Source organism: Cydia amplana, chromosome 12 (genome assembly GCF_948474715.1).
Source record: "Cydia amplana chromosome 12, ilCydAmpl1.1, whole genome shotgun sequence".
NCBI lineage: Eukaryota > Metazoa > Arthropoda > Insecta > Lepidoptera > Tortricidae > Cydia > Cydia amplana.
The window spans coordinates 17,408,532-17,432,492 of NC_086080.1; the positions used below are offsets into that span (position 1 = coordinate 17,408,532).

The 23,961-nt window shown below is 37.5% G+C and overlaps 1 protein-coding gene across 7 annotated transcripts in view; it reads left to right on the forward strand.

Annotated features, from left to right (window-relative positions):
• Positions 1-4,755: 4,755 nt before the first annotated feature.
• The window catches only part of LOC134653140 (histone deacetylase 4), a 121,312-nt gene continuing 102,106 nt past the window's right edge, over positions 4,756-23,961 (forward strand). For 5 of the 7 annotated variants that reach the window (XM_063508450.1, XM_063508459.1, XM_063508452.1 and 2 more), the window contains exons 1-2: positions 4,756-4,879; positions 5,925-5,977. In XM_063508450.1, the coding sequence (XP_063364520.1) occupies positions 5,941-5,977 (37 nt within the window). In that variant the 5' untranslated portion in view covers positions 4,756-4,879; positions 5,925-5,940. Of the gene's footprint in view, positions 4,880-5,924; positions 5,978-18,534; positions 18,639-23,961 lie in introns of those variants that run through there. The other 2 variants (XM_063508451.1, XM_063508455.1) reach the window with 1 other exon arrangement.

Below are 23,961 nucleotides of genomic sequence, written 5' to 3' on the forward strand. Positions count from 1 at the left end.
GATGATGATAGATGTCTATGGTTAATAGCAGGGTCTCCTCACAGTTTAAGGAGTTTCGACCACAAGCCGCCCTCCTCTCGGCCTCTCTCGCGTCCAAGGATGGTCCATATAAGTTCTTTCAAGTGTCTTTAGGTTGGGCTTAATTTAAAAAATAATAATTAAGAAACGTAATTTAAAAAATAATAAAAGGACTCGAGCCTCGGTGAAATTTTTTATAGGATGTTCCTAAATAAACGTCTTGACAATATACGCGTGTTCAGATATTTGTGAGCACCTTGGACGCTCCGATATATTTTATGGCGATTGTACTAAATCATGTTTGGAGATCACTGATGATTTGTGATTTTTACAACTATGATTTATATGATATAGGATGAGATCCAATCGTATCCCTTAGGATAAGTGAGTTTGTGGTGTAAATTTGTATGGTTAAATTATATTTTGTTTTGGTACACTGTAGAAAATCATTTAGTACACAGGCCTATTTTAATTTAACAATAGGCGTAACTCATATAATAAGATGTGTTTTTGGTATAATTTATGTTAATTTTATGTATAGTAAATATATTCTTTTTAAAGGGAAATGTCATCTTCATATTGCCAGCCTATACAGGGTTTAATCGTTATGTGCTTACAGGCGATTATTCCGTAAATATTTAATAAATCAATAAAACGTTTAATTAATATCGAAAGTATATTCATTCATTCAATAAATGATGTAAAATCGCTCATTGGGTAACATGAGCGATTTTACATCACTTAATGAATAAAACTGGAAATATTAAAAATTATCATTCCATTTGAAGAGCATTATAATGATGACATTTTATTTTCTGGTTACATTAATTATGACTATAACAAATTAACAAGCACTATGAGAATTGAGACTACAGAGAGGAATATATTTTATAGTTTATTTTTATTGATGTTTTATTTGTTACTTGTTGATTGAGCGGATGTTTGGACTGTCACTATCATGTTTGTCTTGCAATGAGTCTGATTAAATAATTATTGTGTTCTAATTCGGTTTTTTATTTCAAACCCTATCCACAGAATAAATTATAGTACTAGGGTACTAGGTACAGAAAGTTCACTCTCTAACAAAACGCGTCTAATAAGACATAAGCTTTATTAATTGGGACAAAATTGCATTAATTTTATTTCGTTCGATTACAAAGCAAAATAAATTCAACCATATTTTCTTCACTATTGATTTGAAATTCAAATGGCACTTTATGTATGGTGGATGGTGGGCCTTAAGCCGGCTTCCCACGGCCCGTGTTTATTATCAGGCCAGGCCGAATCGCGCCACGCCTGTGGATGCCTGTGCGGTTGATTAAGCCGGCTTCCCACGGCCCGTTTTTTCACAGATCTGACCGCGCCTCAACAGGCCGACAGATCGTGAGAACGGTCGCATCCGACGAGGCCTGTGCGCTGTCCCAGGTGAAATGAACCGACGCAGACGCGCCACCTACAGGCACCGTCGCGCCGCGCCGCGACGCGCCTTTGAAGTTACCGACTCCCGACGGATCGGACGGGTGACGACAGGCCTCGTCGGATGCGACCGTTCCCACGATCTTCGGGCTGTAGAGGCGCGGTCAGATCTGTGAAAAAACGAGCCGTGGGAATCCGGCTTTAGGAGGGCAAGTCGAATTATAGTCGGCGAAACGTAAGATTACTGTTTTTTGATCTTTATTAATTTGGTAATAGGCTATCACTCTATCAGTTAAACCATAGTGCTTAGCTAATAAACCATAGTGCTTAGCTAATAATTTGAGTAATGAATTGACCCTTATATGTATGACACAAGGGTCAATTCATTACTCAACGTATTATTGACGTCTGCTCCATATTTTTTCTTCCCAAACACTAAAATAATCTCGCATGAAACTGATATGTTATTTAGTGATTTTTTTTTATGTCTGAAATGTATTTATAACACAGAAATAATTTCTTGCAAATATCTTGATAAAATATTTTTTATTTACATACAATTAAATACAATACCTTAAGACTACAAATCTTAGTTTCTAGGCTCCGGGTCTAATTAAAGCCATTATCAGATTAGATAGATTCACAAATTTGACCTCAAAACTTAAAAAAAAAATATAGGCAACAATTTTTATTTTAACAATGTCTGTACCTTACATTGTTAGCCAACAATAAAATACTACAATGTTGGCAGTTTTTCTTAGAAATAAATTAGGTAGGTACATATTTATTCATAACAGGAAAGGATCTAATAGATGAATAGAAGATCAGAAACTGACGATGACTACAAGAACCAATGTGGTGAAAATGTTGAAACCGATTTTAAATAATGTTATAATAGTAGTTTTACTGCCAGGGACTCGCTAGGGGAGTTCACTGTTCGTAGGCGCTTTTCGCTACATACGGTTTTTCCCGTGTTATCGGCTACGCTCGTGGCGCGTAGCTCGGGCTGGCACTGAATGTGTTAAGTATACTTGATTAAATTCAAATAAAGCTTAGAGTTAGACTAAACTAACTGTGCATGGTATTTGCATTTGTTCTGTTAAGTTAGTGCCAAGTTAGCTTGTATCAACTTATAAATATCAACATGGTTTGCATTGTGTAACAAAATTGTGAGCTTACTTTTAATTTTAATTATCTTACATTTAACCAGTTTAAATTACATTTCAACTACAGTGATTACAGTTTTACATTTTACGTCACCCTAGGCCCATAAGTGGGATTTTCTCTCCACTATGCAAGGAGAAAATCTCACTTCCTGGCCAAGGCAAGACATAAAACTTTAGACAAACCACGGGCGGTAATTCGTAAAGCCCCAGATCACATATTTATGCTGTGACAAACACCTGTGATCTGGAGCATTTCACGAATTCACCTGCCTAGGTATGTAATGTACTATAATATTATGCCAAACACATTTTAATACTTTTACTTCTATAAAATTGATGTGAAACAAATGCAACACGGAAAAGTAGATGCTTGCATTTATTATCCAAGTATGATTTTTTTGCCTTGATTAAGTTAATCATTATAGAGATTGTAGACATTCTTACATAAAATTTGGAATTTTAGTTTCCGTTTTCGCCATTTTGGCTATGGAAGCCAAACAAGATTTAATGTAACAATCTTAAAAGTTTCATAAACATAACCAATCTTTATCTCTTATGTTATACAGCTATTATGGCTATAATTTTAGCCTTAAATATCTTTCTACAAATCCTAATCATACATATAATAACAATATTTTTAGGCAGTATATTACAATATAAATGTTTAAATATTTATTATATACCATTATAAAGCAAATCCACACACAAACATCAAAATTACAGCATATTGAGAGTACAACATTAAATTCCTTTTAGGGTCTGTGTGGAAAGAGAAGAGTTGTTGAATGTATTAGATCCCATACATTTCACAACTCTTCGCTTTCCGCACAGACTCTACATTTGTTTCTTCTCTAAAATGAATAGTTTCTTTTGAAGGGATCACCTGATAATCAATAATGTGAACATATTGAATAAGCTGCTTAGGTTTTTCAGACACATAATAGTGAAAACAACAATCACATTTCAACACTCTTTCAAAACACTCTTTTCAATTGAGAAATCGTAGTCGTAGCTGCTGATGTTCACCTTGTTCGTTAGGAAAGCCAAGAGGTCACTGATTTCTGTGGCGAATGCATCCTTATTGTTCGCCATTTGAAGTTCACGACACAGCGAAAATGGAACCCCTTGCAGATAGTGGAAGTGCTCTACACTGGGATTCTGTACTGGAGCCGGAGGCGCTGGCCGAGTAGGAGCCATAGGATACCCTGGAACACTAGTGCCAGGCACACTTGGGTACAAACTTCCCCCTGGAGGCGATGGGTTTACTATAACGAAACCGTCTCCAACTTTCGGCCCAGGTATGGGTGGCGTGTCGTCTTCGACTGGTGACGAGCGCCGTTTGCCAAATATAGACGAAAACATCTTCGGAGAAGTGTAATATTATTTTGTTTCAGCTAACAATGAGATTACTCATCATCAGAAAAACGTCGTAGTGTCTTGTCGTCTTCATGTCAAAAACAAACGTCACTCAGCAGTCAAATAAAATCAGATGATCGTTTTGAAACTATTTTATTAGACTAAAGGCAAAGTGTAAATCTCATTTCTGCTCTTGTTAACAAGATAACAATTATAATAAATGAAAGTAACAAAACGATTCAAATAAAAATAAAATATTGTTCATATTAAGAAAATATAAAATTATCAAAATATATTAACACTACGGTTAGAATACGTTAAAAATCAATAGCTTCGGAACGGCTTTGCAGACTGAGTGTACGTTCGGATAAACGTTAATTTTCTTAGTCTTAATTTTTAAAAGAAAATCTGAATAGAAAATTTTGTACGGGAAAAAACATTCATATTTTATTGAAATATGGTAACAAACAAAATTAACAACTTATAAAATATTCGAGCTTGGCGGTCGCGGTTCGCGTTCGCGCAACTCTCAGTAAATTCCTCGTAAATGTCGTAAATTCTTATTGAATCATCATAACGATTCAACGATCTTATTGGTTTTAATGTATGTTGTCTTCGTCACGGCTCCAATCAGAAACAAGAATGATTTTTTCCATTCAATCAAAATTTAAGTAAATCTGCATAAAAGGTCAACGAAAACAACTTATTCTAATTTTTTGACAAGGAAAACTGAACTAACTACGTCAAAAATTCTGGTCAAAACATTCCAGCTTGTTTTGGAGGAGTAGTTTTTCAGGTGGTAAAACTGAAATGTAAAAGTGCTATCGTGTCCTAGCTGAGAAAATGGTCAGAGTTCCGTGTGAAAGATTGGAATAGTGTTTGTTCTTGATACGTTCCCGGAGCAGATTTCGGGAGTCCAGCTGGTCAGTGTGTCTATCGTGTCTTTTACTTAGGGTTTATCTTTAAAATCTATAAATGTATCTTTTTGAGGACCATGTATACTGCTTCAAGACAGGCAGTAGCAAAACAGGCGTGAAGAACGACGTTTGTTTATCTTTTATTAGATATATTGCAGCCCGTTCAGTTCATCTCCTGATCTGATTCAACATTCATTATCACACACCACCGAGCACAAACTAATAAGAATCTAGTTATATATTGTGGATCAATTTGAATCGAATGCCATGTAGAACTCTTTGACTTATGAGCAGTGTATTTAAATATATCAACTAGTAAAGATAAAGGTTTGCACACTGTGGCTGTGATAAAATGTGTTTACCAACAATATTGATGACATTTTGACCTTTACAGATATATAAACAACGCTTTGGAATTTTTTATAGTTTTTAATAAACACTGGAGGTTTTCCTGTTTCATAATATCTTGTGCTTACACATTACGCATATCTAATTCTTTAAAAATGTTGCTGTTAAAAATAAATTAATGTATGGAATAAACATCCAAATATATTCCATACTTTAAGATTTACAATGTGTTTATTGCAGCAGCATTTTGTAGAAACCTGATTGGAGTTTATAATTAAATGTAGTTATGGCTTCATTAAAATAAATATGTTTTGACACATGAACTCATTTATCGAGTATGCAAAAATATGTAAAAGTTACCAAGATAATGATTAATTTAGCCTGAACCCTCGCATGCATGAGATTAGAAGAAGGCCTGTGCCCAGCAGTGAATTATTATATATATTTTTTCTTAGACTATGGTTTTTACTTTAATTTATTGTTATTATGTACCCATATTGGTTGTCGCTGTGTATATTTGATGATAAAACTCAGTAACAACCGAGTATATGGTTTTTGGCTGTATACCATGTTTTGAACATACTATATTTTTTGGTCATAGAGTTACAAACAGGTAATTTTGAATATTTTTATCTAGTTCTGCTGCTTACCATACAATTTCAGTTTTAAATGAAAATATAATAATTTTTAATCTTATTTGCAGGGAGGCCACTTGGATTATGGCTGACAATCCGGGCCACTCCATACCAAAAACAGGTAAGTAAAAAAACTAATTAGAGCTGGTGTCCCAGAATTGATAAATGATCTTTTATAAACCTGTAACTTTGGCTCCTGAAAAGCCAAAAGTATTTAAAAACTGGGGCCTTGCTTCTTTGCCACTTGTTAAAAAAAGCTACCCTTGTGTGAAAACAACAATTAAATGTACGCGGAATAATTGTTTCCTTATGAATCATAAATGACAGGCTTTACTATCGTCTACACTTCACTGACAATTTGTAAGCCTTATTCCAAAGACATAAGGTGCACTAATGGTCAGTGTGTTGCTGTTACAGTTTCAAGACCATCTGTCTACCCAAACCAAATTTACTTACAAGCTTAATAGGCTAGATGACAAATTTTCATTAATGGTATCAATCAATCAGGTTTGTTTTTAGGATCAAATGTCTATAATGGAACCCATTGCATTAAAGTAATACAAAAGTACTTCACTCGTGAAACGCTCCTAACAAAACGATAATCGAACGTGACGTCACGGTCACTGAGAGCAGTGAAAGCCCATCTTGAAGTATGGACAAAACAAGAAAAACGAATTGCGTTTGCGTTTTTATCAGTGAAATATTGCGTTTATGTATATAGTTGCTATACAATCGTTTTTTTGGATAAAATGTAAGGAATCGAATGGTACCCTTACTTTTTTCCTTTTTGGAAGTTTAAAAAAAGTAAAATTATTAAAACTTTCAGGTCCCGTATTTTTGTATTATGTATTTCCATTTATTAATTTAATTTCCACATTATTGAGCACTGGTGGCCTAGCGGTAAGAGCGTGCGACTTGCAATCCGGAGGTCGCGGGTTCGAACCCCGGCTCGTACCAATGAGTTTTTCGGAACTTATATACGAAATATCATTTGATATTTACCAGTCGCTTTTCGGTGAAGGAAAACATCGTGAGGAAACCGGACTAATCCCATTACGGGCCTAGTTTACCGTCTGGGTTGGAAGGTCAGATGGCAGTCGCTTTCATAAAAACTAGTGCCCACGCCAATTACTGGGATTAGTTGCCAAGCGGACCCCAGGCTCCCATGAGCCGTGGCAGAAATGCCGAGACAACGCGAGGAAGATGATGATCCACATTTTTGAGATAAATTGCTCATTTGCTGTCAATTTTACTGGATTTCGTTTTAAAATTCAATTTGGCCCATTTTAAAATTACAATTTCTCATAAATTCGTAATTTACATCTCAATTCAACTTGAGCTTCATTTCTATCAGAACAAGAGGAGACTAACGATGTCAATAATACAGGTTACATCCCGACTATTCCCTGATCACACGCTTTTCAAATATAAACTCTGTGCTGTACACAACAGGGTTACTTATGCAGTGGTAGGAGCACGTTACTCTTCATCCTAGCTTAAAGTTTCGAAATATTAACCTTATGCGCTACATAACAAGGTTGCATATGCAATGATAAAGTTACTAATGTTGATTCCAACAGCGATTGGGTGAACCAGCATAAAGCAAAATTTCAAATTGGCATCTCATTTTCCTCAGATTTTAGCACGTAATGAACAAATATCCCATAGGTAAATATTTTTTTCATTTCTCATGCTTTGAAAGAGGGTCATTGTTGTTCTAAAAAGTGTGCAGGAAATGATACGTTTCTGCACTAGAGCAGCGGTCGGCAACCTTTTAGCAGCCAAGGGCCACATAGTAGTTAACGAAGTTGACGCGGGCCGCACGTTGTTAATATTTATGACTTTATCAGACATTGTCGTTTGTCAATATTACATACAAAATAGCCAGGGAGGCTCGCGCGCCGCAAGTGACAGGTTCACGGGCCACATACGGCCCGCGGGCCGCGGGTTGCCGACCGCTGCACTAGAGCATCTTACGTTCCAAATACGACTATATTTTTTTTACGATAAGCAATTGAAATTTGGGTTTAAATGGATTTGTTATACAGTTTCGATACTTTTGCCTAAATTGTTAATTGAAGTCACCCTCAACTCAAGATTTACTATTTAGGCAGTTTAAAAATTTCTACTTACTCATGTTTTAAAAAAAACACATGCATCTTACTTTCCTCGTATTCGAAATGAAAAGTAGAGTTTTTAACTCGGGTGAAAGATCATTTCAGCCTCGTACTAAACTACCTCGGCAGAAATGAGTGCCTTTCATCCCCAGGTTAACAATCTACTATAACAGCTTTTGAGGCCATCTTGCAACCAATGTTGCGTATTAGCAACTTTTCCCTTGCATTTTCGCAACCTTTTTAGTGATTTAGCAAGTTACAAAACCAGTTTTTCAACATTATTCGCCCGGGCTCGTCAAGCGTTAGGAAGTTGTCCCGGCCTGGTCCCGGAGCCCGGGAGACCTAGTTCACGTAGTGACCTAGCGATACCTAGCCCTACCCTGCATTCAGTGCACGTAGACAAATAAGGAATATAGACTGTCAATCTGCGTATGTGGGCCAATTATCTTTTTGACCGACACAAACATGTCCACAACTTTTAAACTTCGTTGTAAGATAATTATCACGTTTAAATAATGGCTTTTCTGGTTATGTTAAAACATTCAAGGCCCCAACTGTTAGGCTTAATAAACAGAAACTATGTGTATTAGAAGCCCGATTTTTTGGTAACTCCAGAGACATTTTGAGTAACGTAAGAGACACTAAAAACTGTCGGTCAAAAAGTTGATTTACCCGTGTACCTGCTGCTATTCAGATAGTTTCGCACAACGTACAGTCACCTGCAATAATATGATACATAACGAAGGGCTCCAAAATATCTTACACGATCTTATTTGTAGAGCCACAAGAGCGTGTCCCATATTTTTGCGGCCTTCGAAGACTAACATATTGTTGCAGGTGAATGTACGAGAGCTGATTGATATACCCGTTTTCAGAAAAGTGATTTTTGGAAATGTTTTTATTTATCTTTATATATTTTTTAACGGTCTCAGTTTCTGCAAGCGGCCCTAAAGTATGTCTGAGAAGCCTGATGAATAAGGGCCTCTATTTAATTGAATGCAAACTCTTTTTCCGCCATGCCACTGTTTCAGGTTTAGAAGTTTAAATAATCGTATACCATAGAGATAAATATCCGTCGAATAGTCTAGGACTACCAGGGGCCCGTTTCTCAAAAGCTTGTAACTTGCAATACAAGTGGAAGTCCCTCTCTAACAAAAGCTATCAAAAAGTGACATCCGCTTGTATTACAAGTTACTAGCTTTTGAGAAACGGGTCCCAGTTCCCAGTCCTATTATCTAATGGTCTCTAGTGCAAGTATTGGAAAATTATAAAGGCGAGGAAATGTACCAACCTACAAGTACACTTGACTCATGTTTCCCCGTATCAGGACATTTTCCACGTAATTATGAACTTGATTGTTATTTTTAATTCGTAGGTAGTTTACAGCGTAGTTAACTTCAGTGAAGGGAATGGTAATTCAGAACAATCATAATTACAGTTCGCAGCTTAGTTTGTGTAATGTTTATTTAATAAATAAGTTTGATAAGTATATAATACCTACTTAACACAAAATATTAACATAAGTATTATGTGTTTTTTAAACCTGTAGATGTAAACTTGTGTGTTGTGTGTCTTAAATGTAAATTTGTTTTTAATACTGTTTTTATTCAATGTAGATTATGATTTCCTATTGCAAATAATGTAATAGAATGAAATTGTTTATTTAAATTACATAACCAATATTTTTTTACTTATTATAGTTATTATATAGGATAGGTATCGTGTGAAATTATTAGATTCGATATTTAATTTGTATCGTATTGTATATTGTATCCTATTAGGTACGAACTACGTAAGATTAGAACATATCAGGTTAAAAGTCACTTGCATGTGCAAATAGATAAACGTATCTGTTTGCATACGAACGCACATATATACAAGATGTGCATGTGTGCAAGGCAGGGGTTAATTATCGGCAGTTTTCATGAATACGCTTTCCATAACGGAAAGATTATCAAACGAATCAGTAGCCTCACCACGAGCTTGGCACTAATATATTCGCTTTCGCTAGCGTGTGCGTCACTTTCTATATTAGGGCGGGCGAGATGTACAGTGGGCCAAGAAAGTGGTCTACCAGTTTTGAGTAGGGTGGTTAGGTGGTAGACCACATTTTTGGCCGACTATACCTATACATATATAATAAGTTACGCAGACATTAGCGAATAAGCCAGTGTCAAAGTCGTGGTAGCCGTATTAGCCGTAATATACTTAGATCATACTGAAAATTCCTGGATGGCCACTTAGAAAAAATATTTTTTCTCATATATCAGAATCCAGAAACTTTCAGTATGACCCACGTAATTTAAAAAAAAGAAAAGTATAGTATAGTATCCTCCCTGATCTCTCTCTCTCTAAGACGGCCGGACCGATTTGAATTTTATTCTCGTATTTTGTGAGCAGGTACCCACCTGCTCACAAAATACGAGAACTACCCAGTTAGATAGTTTTTTTTATCGGCGGAAATTGGCATAAAGGAATTAAGGAATTAAAGCACCGGTATAGTCTATGGTACTTAAGACCATTGTGAGTACGCTGCTACGCTGTGTTAATGACTCAATGAAGTACGGTTTACCTGTGCAGTTGGCACAACTGCGCAGGCATACCCTAGTGTGTATGGCCAGCTTAAAGCTCACAGACCCACTAGTTTACAAATTATAATTTCTACAGCGGGTTCTACTTTCTAGAGATTTTGATTTTAGTATTTTTCCAACTCGTTGGTTTCACATTGCCTTAACAACAACCGGGAAGATATCTGATATTGAATATTCGCAATTCCTTGGGATCACGCCCCGAGCCCGGGCGTAGGCGTGTGTTGACATACCGGCTCTATTTCCAGCTCGCCCCGCCCACCTCCCCCCGGCCTTGACCTTCGTAACCAAACAACCGGAGCCACAACAGCGGCGATAATTGCTTGTTTACTGTCGTCAGGCTATGGTGCCCTGGTAGGTGTAACTGTGTTCTATACCCCTAACAATAGCTCAATGGCTGGTATTGTTCCCTGTCACCAAGCGCCGTTAACAAGGGATATGTGGTTTTCCATCATATAAGGGTCCTTATGTTTACTGTCGTATGGTGCCCTGGTAGGTGTAACTGTGTTCTGTCCCTAACACTAGCTCAATGACTAGTTATTCACTGTTACCAAGCGCCGTTAGCAAGAGATACGTGGTTTTCCATCAGATAAGGGTCCTTATGTTTAGGTGGAAGTGAAACATGCCTCCCGGGTGGCACAGTGGCTGTTAACAGCCACTAGGTAGAAAGCGGCGCGCACCTCTCGACACCCCTGAGCCGCTCACGCCGGGGTTGCCCCTGCTGGTCGTCTTTATGACGACAGTTTCAGGGGCCCATCTAGTCAAGAGGCAAGTCACCGCCTGCCTCGATAACATTGTGTTAGCATTTGTTATAGCAGGTGTCCGGACCTCTTTACAATAGCCCATTCGCAAGCTGCATTTTGGTAACGCTCATGTACGGCGCTCAATCGCCTGCGCCTGATGGTAAGCGATTACCGCCGCCCATGGCTGGACACATGCAACACCGTAAATGATGTAAAGCTTGTAATCCCTACAAAGAAAGCTGATAATCTACCAACGCTTGAACAAATTTTCCTGGATCAAGTAAGGACGCTCTCGGCACATTTTTATTTGGAGTTGGATTTAGATTTTAGAACCATCAAATTATTTATTTAATAACTTTTTGTCAAAATTTTCATTTTTGGTACAAGCTTTTATCGCTGACTGTACTTTTCTTACGACAGACAACTAATACTCATCGAGACAATTCTAAAAACCCCTAACACAATTAGGTTGCGTTGTTTCATCACAGAGTTCCTATGGCCACCTCCTGTCTCCATCATCAGATCAGCTCGATGGTACCATAATATTGCATTGTCACCCGACTTACATGTGTATGGAAAATTTCAGCTCAATCGGAAACCGGGAAGTGGATCAAATTTAACTTGCAAGATTCCATTAGATTTTAGTTACATAGGTCGACCTAATAAAAGCTTGTTAAAATCAAGAATCGGCTAAATGCGTGTCAGGCCACGCATAATGGACGATCGATGGAATGGTCGTGGAGGGTTCTCTATCTTGATACGATATAAAACCCGGCATTTACGTCATTTAAATAAAAAGAGGAACATTAATGGCTCAACCGGCAATGTTGAAAATAAAATACATATTCCTTTATTGATTACGGAACCCTAAAAATATGTTAGACCCTCCTTGTCCCAATTCAAACTTACAAATGTGACATCAAAATTAGATATCATTTTGATGTCACAATGCAAGTTTGAATTGGCCTTTGAGAAAGAATTTGTTTTTTACTCTGATTTAAAAAATTGTATCCATGATGGCATTTTTTTGTAATTTTAATTAATCTAATTAATAAAGGCTAGGGGGCCCTTCCATTGACCGTAAGTATTTTGAGTACTAGTAGGTAGGTAATAGGAAAAGTGGTTACCAACTCCCCAGAATTTTCCACCATTTGCTTACAGAACGTAATTCAAACATAATTTCCGCCCAACTCAATACTCAATATCTTTATTGCAAATAAGGAAGAGTCCATGCAGTAGTGGATACACAGTATCAGACCAATTTAAACAGAACATGTCAAAAATATGGATAATAAATAACACATAATTAAAATTAAAATTGATGACGTTATACAGATTAATACAAGACATCAGAAAATTCTACAAATAATAATAATAACAGTCTAAAACAATTAAAATTTAAGGTAAATGAGTGTGTTCAAGGCTTCAAGGTCTATGTTAATCAAATATCTTACCAAAGTATTCGTCCAAGTTATAGAATGGTCTACTTATTAAGTATGTCCTAAGATTTGTACTGAACTCCTTAACATTACTGGAATCCTTAATTTTTACGTCAAGACTATTATATATTTTGATTGCGATATGGTTGATGGTCTTCTTATAGTATGCAAAGTGATTCAGGTAGCATAAGATCTAAATTGCGGCGAAGCGGGTATCTCTCACATTCTTAATGCGAAACCTCCGTCCATTTACCCAACAAAACATTACGACAACAATGCCTAATGCGATTACAATTCGACGAAAGCCCACAACAAATGGAGGATAATTCGAACTTACGTTTCGTTCGACATCAAAATGACGTCTGATTTCTATCCTTCGCCCGTGCGTCTCGCGCGCCGGAAGCCCCGTAGACAACACGCCAATCGCTAACGCTACGTAGCGAACGAAACGCAACTGTCACTGTTACACTAATATGGAAGAGCGATAGAGAGACACAAAGCGATTCGATGGCGAAGCGCAAGCGATCGTCACCTTGGCTAGGCCGCCTGAGCGAAATACAACCTGACATCATTTAGATATCAAAATGTATTGAATTGGCCACATAGCCCACATAGTTAACGGGGGATTCCGGGAACGGACAACCCTAGGGGGTTGGGGGGTTGGGGGGTTAGGGAGAGGGGGTAAGGGGTAGCTGGTGCTATTTATACAAAATCGATAGCGGCCCGGCCGTGGCCTTGGGCGCATCGATCCGTCAGCTGGGCGTGGAAGACGAGCCTCCGAGGCGGTGTTGCCATGTACACTTGTACGCCCTTTCCCCAGTTTTTCTCATTTTACGAAATCGGCCACAATTCTATAGGGTATTTGACTACTAGTCAATCAGTTTCTTTTTTCGAACTGTCAAAACGATTTTGCTACTATGGAATTTATATGAAACACTAACATATACTGGACATATCAAATATAGTGGAATGGACGTTATCGATTTAAGGGTTAAAATGAGAGCGTAACTACGTTTGTATGGAGAACCGAGCTTGCCGGGGACTCTTAAGAAGATGACGAAATAAGCCGTTTTTAACCTACTTCAATTTCATAGAAGCAGGAGGTTCCCTTCCGGCCGTTTTCACAACTGCGATTCGCAACCAGGTGTGAATAAAGAATGTTTATTTTTTGTTCACGACCAGTTGAGAACCAAGAGAACTTTTTCTTTTATCGGAACTCGGTTGCGAACAAGGCATCCTTCAGACCGTTTTCACAACTGCAGCTCGCAACCAGGTGCGGCAAAGGAATTACTCTTCTTTGTTCGCAATCTTCGTTATCTATTTGCTGACAGTCTGTTTAGTCGAAGTGCAACATACTTTTCAAGCGGATATTGGCCACTACACTTTGGCAAAAAAGTTTAGGTAGGTTAGGTTCGTTAGGTAGCTTCAGATGCCCGAAGGGCAAACCGCCCAGAAATAGGAGCCTAGATAAGTTGAGTAAAGTAAGTCTAGATAAGTTGTAAACTAAATGTTTTTTTGAAAAGAAACAGTGCGGTATGGTAATATTATCGCCTAAGAAATAAAAAGAATGCGAATAAAACGACTTGGAAAGTATTAATTATGAGAAAAATTTAACCTAGAAAAAATGCGAATGGAAAAATCATGTTAGGAATTAATGCGTCTGGTGTAAATTAAGAATAGGAAAAAATGCGAATAGAAATTATGCTACAGGTAAATTATGATTTTGGGAAAATGATCTAACCAGTCTCTATAATATGTGATTAATAAAGATTATATGATAGATTCTTTCTTCTGTCGCAATTAGTTACGAATAAATCGTTGCGAATTAAGAGACGCTTTTCTCCCATTACAACTTCATAAGTTTAAAAGGTTTTTATTCGCAACCAAGTCCCGATAAAAGAAAAAGTTCTCTTGGTTCTCAACTGGTTGTGAACAAAAAATAAACATTCTTTATTCACACCTGGTTGCGAATCGCAGTTGTGAAAACGGCCGGAAGGGGAGGTTCTGTATTCGATTTCGTGTTTTTTAAAAGCGCAGTTTCCGCATTTTCTATTTCGCTATCCGGCAACACTGGCTTCGTTACCGTAGGGGGGATCCACGAGTGTGGCTCTTAAAGCTCCTACTTACTTTATGACTTTATTAAATTCTTGTTGAATTTTTTATACCTACCTATACCTTTTTTACATTAACGTTACCAACATTACTTAGAGTTTACATATTTATAAGGTTATATTTAACTTGCCCTGATAGTATGTATGTATGAATGTAAAGGTTGTCCCAAAAAGGACGCAAGATTTGAAATTGATGAAAAACACTTTTTTTTTCTCGTTATAATATATTTGTATGTAAAATCTTGAAATACATAAAATAGGGTTATTTGTGGAATAATACGTCAGGCAAATGTCCTCCTAGGCTTTGCTGGCACATACGCACTCTTTTGTCAAAATTTTCTATGACCATTTTGCATAGATGCGGCTGAATTTCTCCAATGCAGCGTCGAATTTCCTCTTTTAAAGCATGAGTGGTTGTGGGACCAGTGGGATGAACATCATGAATTGATCCACTCTCCCTAAATTTTCCAACCACTCTGCTCACAGTTGATGAAGTCAAGTCAATATACCGACCATATTTTGCACGGAATTTTCGAACCGTACCCGCCAAACTTTCATTACTTTTGAAATATTGTTCAATAATAAAAACGCGTTGATCTTTCGTATAACCCGCCATTTTTACAAACCCTAAACATTCAGCTGTCAAATAGTTTTTTTTTAGGGTTGCCAGCACTAAAATACAAAAATGGCGGCAAATTGAAATCTTGCGTCCTTTTTGGGACACCTTTATGTATGTATGAAATATTGCCAGTTAAATTTGACCCATTTCCGATTAAGCTGAAATTTTGCATACATATGTATTATGTACATAAATCGGATCACAATGCAATATTATGATGACATGGAGCTGATCTGATAATGGACACAGGAGGTGGCCATGGAAACTCTGTGATAAAACAACGCAACCTAATTGTGTGTGGGGTTAGAATTGTCTCGATGAGTATTAGTTGCCTGTTGAAAGAATCAGCCATAATAACTTGTACCAAAATTTATTTTTGACATAAAACTTATTTATATTCCTTATTTTGTTTAAGCTAGATTAAAGATTTCTTATTTTTCAAAAACTTGTCTCAATATTATATACCTATCGTAGTCTGAGTCTGAGTACCGACAACACAAGCCTTCTTGAGCTTCCTTAGGGACTTAATCAATTTGTGTAAGGATGTCCTATATTTGACCGAAGCGCTAGCGAAGGTCTCCATTTTGACTCGGGAAAGATGTTTTCGTATGACCGGATGTACTCCTCTACAGGTCGTAATTCGGAAACGATTTTTTTGAAATTTTGTGACCAGGTTCGGTAGTTAGATAGATTTCTTCTGCCTTTACGTTTTTTATTTCGAAAGGGTCAAAATGGCGGAATGGCGGACAATGGGGACTACGTTGGCACGGACATGTGGTTGTCCAGGTCCACTATTCTCTTAACACATTCAGTGCCAGCGCGTAGCCGAAAACATGGGAAAAACCGTATGTAGCAAACAGCACCTACGAACAGAGAACCCGCCTAGTAAAAGCGTTAAGTATAATATGAACGACGGTATAATGTCGGCAACCCTATTTTCTGCTATTTCAAGTTATGCGTCATCACCGGAATCATTACACCCTCGCGTCAGTCCCGATGGCGATGGCTTCTGTTACGCAACGGACCTATTTATGTCTGTCATGTAACTATTACCACAGAATAAATAATAGTACTAGTTACAGAAGATTTACTCTCTAACAAAACGCGTCTATTTACGATAGATATGACCGCTAGGTGGCGCAATCACGAGCAGGCGTCCGCTCCGTAGCGGTGCGCGGCAACTAATATGGCTAGACACCAAAATTGGTGTGGTCCGCATGTACTTGTCGGTACTTGTACTAATTCGACATGTAAATAAGCTTTGTTTTAATTTTCGATTATGATTGTATATATAATTTTAAGTTTAAGTGTTACTGTATCATTCTAATTTTATTTGACATGTAAATTGGCTTTATGAATAAATGAGTATGAGTATGAGTATGAGTACTTGTAAGTTGTAACGACGTGGCGAAATCGCGGAGTGAGCCACGCCTGCTATCACCTATTTATACAAATGCCGCGGTAAATCTAATACGCAGTACGTTGAATTGCACGGTTCGCGTTGTCAGGGCCTACAGCGACCACGTGGCGAACAGCGAAGTTCGCAAAGGCCGTGCCAGGACAAGCTAAGAGATTTTGCCCCCATCGAGTTAAATTAGATTGTAATTTTTATGGCTGGTGTGGCTCTACATAAGTAATATGCAATATTTCAGGCCGCTAAACGTATAGTTTTTCTAAAACACAATTAAATGTGATTTTTCCTTAATATTTTTTTTCTAGCCAACTGATTTTAGCGTCAGCGTCAGATTTTAGCAAAGATGGATGACATTCATTACATTTTCATCATGTCATGTTTCAATGGCCAATGTTTTTAAAACTATGCGGCGTTGTCATTAATTCCGCGAACGAAAATTCTGGAAGTATATGTTCTAGCGGGCTATAGTCCGGTACAGACGAACTGCAACTTGTATAGGATGGGAACTGCACGCCGACGTTGCTTTTTTCTCAACAGAGGGGCTAACGCGAAAACCGCATTTCGCATATTGCGGGCATTTTTCTCTATATCCCCGCAATTTGAGAAAATCGGTTTTCGCGGTAGCCCCTCTGATATCCGATCTCAACGGGGTCGTATCTCGTCGCATAATAATTGATTGTCCTAATGTAACTCTTTTCGTATAATTTTTCTCCAGCTGAAACAGAAAGTATCTTCGAAAATATTTTACGTAATAGGTTCTCAATATCTTGCCGTAGCATTAGTCACTTTTCCGTTTTTCAATTCAATTTAGTCATACTCGTATTACCCTGTGCTTAATAATGTAAAAAAATTCACCACCAGTTTGCAAAGAAAACAGCCTTTAATGATCAGTGAAAACCAATGTCCTCGAGCGTGCTCATAAGTTTAATTACCACCAAAACTTCAACTTGACACAAATAGCGATCACTATTAATATATGCAAGACAGGTTGATTCTGTAACCGTCCGCCGACAGTTGTTTCGTCGCTTAACTGTTCGCCGACAGAACGTTACGAATGCGCTTAGGGGCCTGATTCAGATTTTGAACTAGATATCTATTAGACATCACCAAGATACGACAACGATATTTTTAAGATCTAGCCTGTAAAATTTCACATTTCCGCGATTCTGGAGATACTCTTGAACGATTTTCACAATGTCTAAAACGTCTCGTTATGTATTTTTAGATCTCTAAACGATTTTGAAACGATCTTAAACGATAATTTAACGTAAAAGTGACATTGGTTGCCCGAATTGTGTTGCAAAAGATATCTAGTTGAAATCTAACTATAGTTGGTATCTAGATACAGTACCTATATCGTTTTCTTCTCTAGAACGGATCTTGTTTTCCGAATACCGCGGTAGCTCCCAAAATAGCTACAACCCTTACATAATTTGTTGTTGGACGCGGGGTGCCCACCCCTCAGTCGGTTACCGAACGACGCGAGGAGCGCTCGCTTCTGACTGTCGAAAAGAGCGGGTGGAAAATTGAGAGATGTACGAATAAGGGAAATTAATTTGCGAAAACTTGATTAAAGTATAGCTTCAGATTTTTAAAGGAACTGGAGTTAAATTAAAGAGTACTTTAGAGTTTTAATTGGAGTTAAGGGGATTTCGACTCTGGGAGGTTGTGTTTTGTGATGATGTGATGTGCTTGTACTGAACAGCTTGCCAGGATGCCGCTTACGCCAACAGCCCCTGCGATGCCAAAAGGTAAACAAGGAGCGGTGGCGGCGAGTCATAACGGAAAATTACATTTTTTTTAAATGCCCAAAATGAGAAGCTCATCAAAATTACCAAATTTTATCAAAACGTAACGAAACAAAACTGCTAAAAAATAAAAATCGGGCCACATAGCAAACCCGATCTAGTTTGACCTGGTTATCTATAATATAAGATGCTCTTTATTTAAATTAGGTTAGCCATGGAAATCGAGCTCTATATACGTAGATGCCACTGGAAAAGTAATAATATCAACGAAGAAAATGAGTAGCAATGAAATCGAATCGAATGATAAAAAAAATGATAAAATGTTCTCTCAATTTAAATTCAGTCTGGTGAGGTCTACCTTAGGTTCTCCGGGACATATCGCGCACAGTGATTCATTAAATACAATTGAGTAAAACAGCAAAATTTTAGAATATTATCCTCACCTCGCCTAATAGTTTTAGCCTATCTTTAACTGTAAAATGTAGACTGAATTCTCCCAAAGAAACCGGACAGGAAAGATCGCCTGTTTATATTAAGGATATTACGCGACTATACGGATATAAGGTCGAAAATGGCAGGGGTAACCTTTATTGTAACCTCTGCGGTGACAAGAAAATGGTTTTCTTTATTGGTCCCTTTCCATGCCTTTTTGAATTTCGCTGCGACTTCCAACAGTTCCAACACCCCACATGGTTAACAACTCAAACTCCTTTGTTAAGATTTTAGGCACATAACATAAGATATTGTTTTACAGAACGTCTGGCAATCGAGTAATTCAGTGGTGTCTAGGTCTACTGTGAAACCAATCAACGTCTCGCATTGTACAAAACACTTGTGGCCTGCAAATAATATTATATAAATATTATATACTTATTCTACAATTTCAATGTTAATTCTAATTATCAATAATATTTCCTAGACATTCATTGCTATAAAATGTTAAATTATAATTTCTTAACCATTGTGTTAAAAGACCTAATTTTATAATTATTATATAAATATACTGTCGAATACCTAGCATAATTTAGATTTAAGACTATTGCTGTGCCCTACCAGGGTCCATGTGAAACTCACTTTCACTATGTAACACCAATGTAACAACCATGGATGCAATAAATAAATTATGAATTATGAATACGAAGTATATAAATATTACGAGGACATAATATGTACATAATGTACGTATCACTCACTCTTACCATCGCCCACACTGTTAACTGACAGTGCGTAAACCTTATTACAAAAGGCATAAGGTCCACCGATGACCAGTCAAGAGTGCTGCTTTTTGTACAACGAGAGTAAACATGTGGCCAGCAGTGGGAGTGAACAGAAGTTGATTGTCATTTTTACTTAAGAACTTCGAAGCTAAAAATGCGTAACTTAAAAAAAAAAACGTCAGGCGAAGTAGCAACATTAAAATTCTCTTCCACATTTTAAAAGGTTTCCTTAAATATTTTAAATGACACACGATGGATAAACATGTGCTAATCGGTAAAGTAAGCTGTTAAATATTGTCGCTATAATATTTCTAGAACGCCACAGACTGTGGATTTGTTGACATAGTTGGCGCTATAGCTGGCATGGCTGCGGGGTCCCCGACGCGACGGTATCGTATTATGTAGTGTATAAGTTGTATAACTGTTTACCATCGACGACACTGTTAAGTTAACTGAAAATTCGTAATTCATGAGGTCCACTGAGGCAAAGGCATGAGGTTTTTTTTTAGAAAACCAAACAGTCATATAAACATATCAAAAATACAATACAAAAGATGTACTGCAACAAAAGGTACAATAAAAAAGACCTGGAGGTTCATAAATTATAAATTATGTTAACTGTGTAATAGTAAGTACAATTTTATTATAACTATATATATGTTTTACAAATAAATTATTCCGATTCTGATTCTGCATATCTAGTCCATCCTGCCCACCTGTGTCGTATGTTGCTAAGCACATAGGTACTTATTTAACGGAAACCAACTTTTATTTTCAAAGCAATTCCAAATTCAAAAGCAATTCAAATCAATTTCGCTGAGCTTTAAACTGTATTGACTTACTATTCGTAGTTTGTCCGAAAATTCTAACCTACATATACGAAATTATTAATTTATTCTTTTCTAAGGCTTCAAGGAATGTATACTTACGTATTTGCATAGTTATTATCCTACTAATTACATCTTATTCTGAGAATATAATTATACGAGGTTCCAAAAATACAATTAAGTTCTTCTAGATTTGTCTCTACCCCACTGTCTGATTTATCTCCCTATCCCACTAATTACATATTTCTGAGAATATTACGAGGTTCCGAAAACACGATTAATTTCTTCAAGTGGACTCTACCTCTGTCTAAGGACATCTAAGCTAACTATGTATCGACTTTGAATGGACAAACCGTGGAAATGTCGTTATAAATAGAAATTTGATGTTTTATGATTCCATTACCACACTTTGTCTCGGAAAATGCCATACAGAATTAGCTCGGTCCGACTTTAAAGCGTTTTAGCTCATAATTATAGGCAGGTGCGTTCTCCTAGTCCTGTCTCATAAGAGAGATGACAAAGGAAAATGTGAACTCAACAAGTTTCCGTACACATTTGAAACAATTACCCTAGTCCGCGACGCGATTGACCTTTTGCTAAGCTTTCGCCCACCGGCCGCCCTTTCGGCAATCACACTGTTATCCTTATCGCAGACGCGTGGGCTTGGCAACCGCCGTGACCTTTACTAACCTTACAGTAGCCTTCTGGGGTTGTTGTTGACAAGTGTCAATTGTTGATCAATTCATCAATTGTGGTTGTGGCCCTTATTTCGATCTCGTTTCACCGCTTAGCTACGTAGTTATCCTTCAGACTTGCCGGGGTTAGCGAAACTTGTAGAGTGTAGACCAAGCTTTACAGTTACCCTGAGTGGATGTGTCACCAATTCTCAGAAATTTAGAAGAAAAAGTAAGAAAAATTTACACTTGTCGAATAGATGATATCAGAATGCTTCAAAGGTCACGCGGCGATCGCGTGAGGGTGGAATAATTCGGCAAAGGTGAAAGGGTGGGATTGGAACAACGTTAGGCCTAGTCAGCGGGTAAATTTATGGGTTTGTTTGTTCAGATAGGCACTAAAACTGACCAATGTCGTTGCGATAAGGTTTATACATGCTCAGAGTGTCGATGACGGCAGCTATAAAATTGTTTCAACCACAAGTTACATGTAGTAGTAGCAGCAGTAGTAGTAGTAAAATACTTTATTGTACAAAGAGAAACATAAAACATGAAAGAACACACATCATTAGTACAAAGGCGAACTTATCCCTTTCAGGGATCTCTTCCAGTTAACCCTTGAGCAATTGAGGGAGAATTGGAGAACGGTAGACACATAAAAGCTGTACTAATCGGCATAAAGATAAAAGATTTAATATCCTACAAGTAGGTCAAACCTATATTCTACTATAAGTATATACAAAGTATGGGATATGAAATATAACAAATATGTAAACAGCTATATATATTTAAAATATATAATACATATAATACATTCTATACACGTATATGGAGACAAAAACATATTTTTAGACCAGTACGGATATGATGGTCGTTCTTGTCTACGTGACAGCGTGATAAAACGGTGTCCGTCACTTTCTTTCCCACGGTGTTAAACAGTGACAGTTATTTTATCACGTGGATAAAGATGGATAAAGCTATCCATAATAGGCTGGCAGATGGTATTTAGTCGATCATGTTTGTTTTGAGTATCAAATGTCTATATGGGACCCATTGCATTAAAGTGATTAAAGCAATACAAAGCTCAAAAATTTCAGTCAGTCTGGCTGTCGTACATTACGCGCGAAACGCCCCTTATACGTCAGTATGTAATACACGATTTAGCGCCACTTGCACCATTCCTCTAACCCAGGGTTAACCTGTTAAACCTGGAGTTACCATGGTCACCAGTACAGTTTGACACTAGGTTAATGGTTTAACCGCTTAACCCCGGGTCAGTGAGATGGTGCAAGTGGCCCTTAGGAGGTTAGGGTCGCAAGTCATGATCTCGGAAACAAATCTACCTACTATTTATTAGGAACTCAAATAATCTCCTTCCTAAATATTTCATAAACGTTACCCAGGTAGAATCACTTTATTATGAATAAGTAAAGTAACCTACCAAAGGTTGGCACTTAGGCAGTAGTTGAATCTATTTTTCGTACAAAAATAGGCGCCAATGATTGGTGCTGGTACTTTTCATAGCCAATCTTTGGGTGCTCTTTATCCTGGTCAAAGCTGTCCAAGACGTCTCATTTTAGATTTCTTCGCCTGACTCACGCCACCGCCCGCTTCGTTGTTTAAATTTTCTAAATGAATTTTCCGGCAGACAAAACAGATCAAATACAACATATACCAAGGATTCGGACTTTAATTGGCGACAGTGACCGGATGAATAAGATATCCGTATATTTAGTCCGCATTGACGCAAACCCACAGTCTGGTCCCCGGGGTTTCCCTGCATGAATCACTAAAGAAAACTCAGAGGACTAAACTTACAGAGTAAGCCTCATATGTTTGTTGCACATATTTATGGGCAGCACCGCACGGTTGTATGAACTTGTTACTCTGTAAGTTCAGGAGCCGGAAACAGAAATAACAGCTGATGCCCAGGCGCAGGCGTACTTCGATCGATCATTGATCTGTCCGGAGCTTAGAAATAGACCCGACTGGTTCGTGGAAATCAAAGAGGAAATTGCAAGTGTGTATGAATCGTCAAATTATGGTAAAAAATAAAAAAATCATGCTGATTACTCGTAAAGACGGAATCGGTAAAAGCGGTACGGGACGTTTTGTGTGGCTGACATCAGTTAGTTTTGAATATTGAAATTGAGTAAATAAGATATGCAACCGCTTAACTATAGTCCAATACTATGGTTCATTAGTTTAATACCTAATAATTAAGTACAAATATAATTTTGGTTTTATCTATGATTTTTATATTACATATGAAAATGTTTTGCCTCAGAACTGCATCAATGACATCAATCAAATATAATCACACCAAACAGAAGATATACGAGGTAGTTTTGTACCATAGCTTTACGGTAACGAATGTATTGAATTGATTATCTTAATTTGTGTGTTATGAAGCCCCATCATCAGCCGGGCCAACACCCGTCTTTATCCAACTATGTGTTAATAAAAGAGTAGTCTATCTCGACGCGAGATACTGTCGCGCCAATCATGTGCTGCTAGGCTAGGGGTGCAGTTAGGTAAGTACCTATTTTTTTTTCTATTACTCATTTAGTACGCACAGCAACAGAAACCTGATCATTCTTTTACCTTA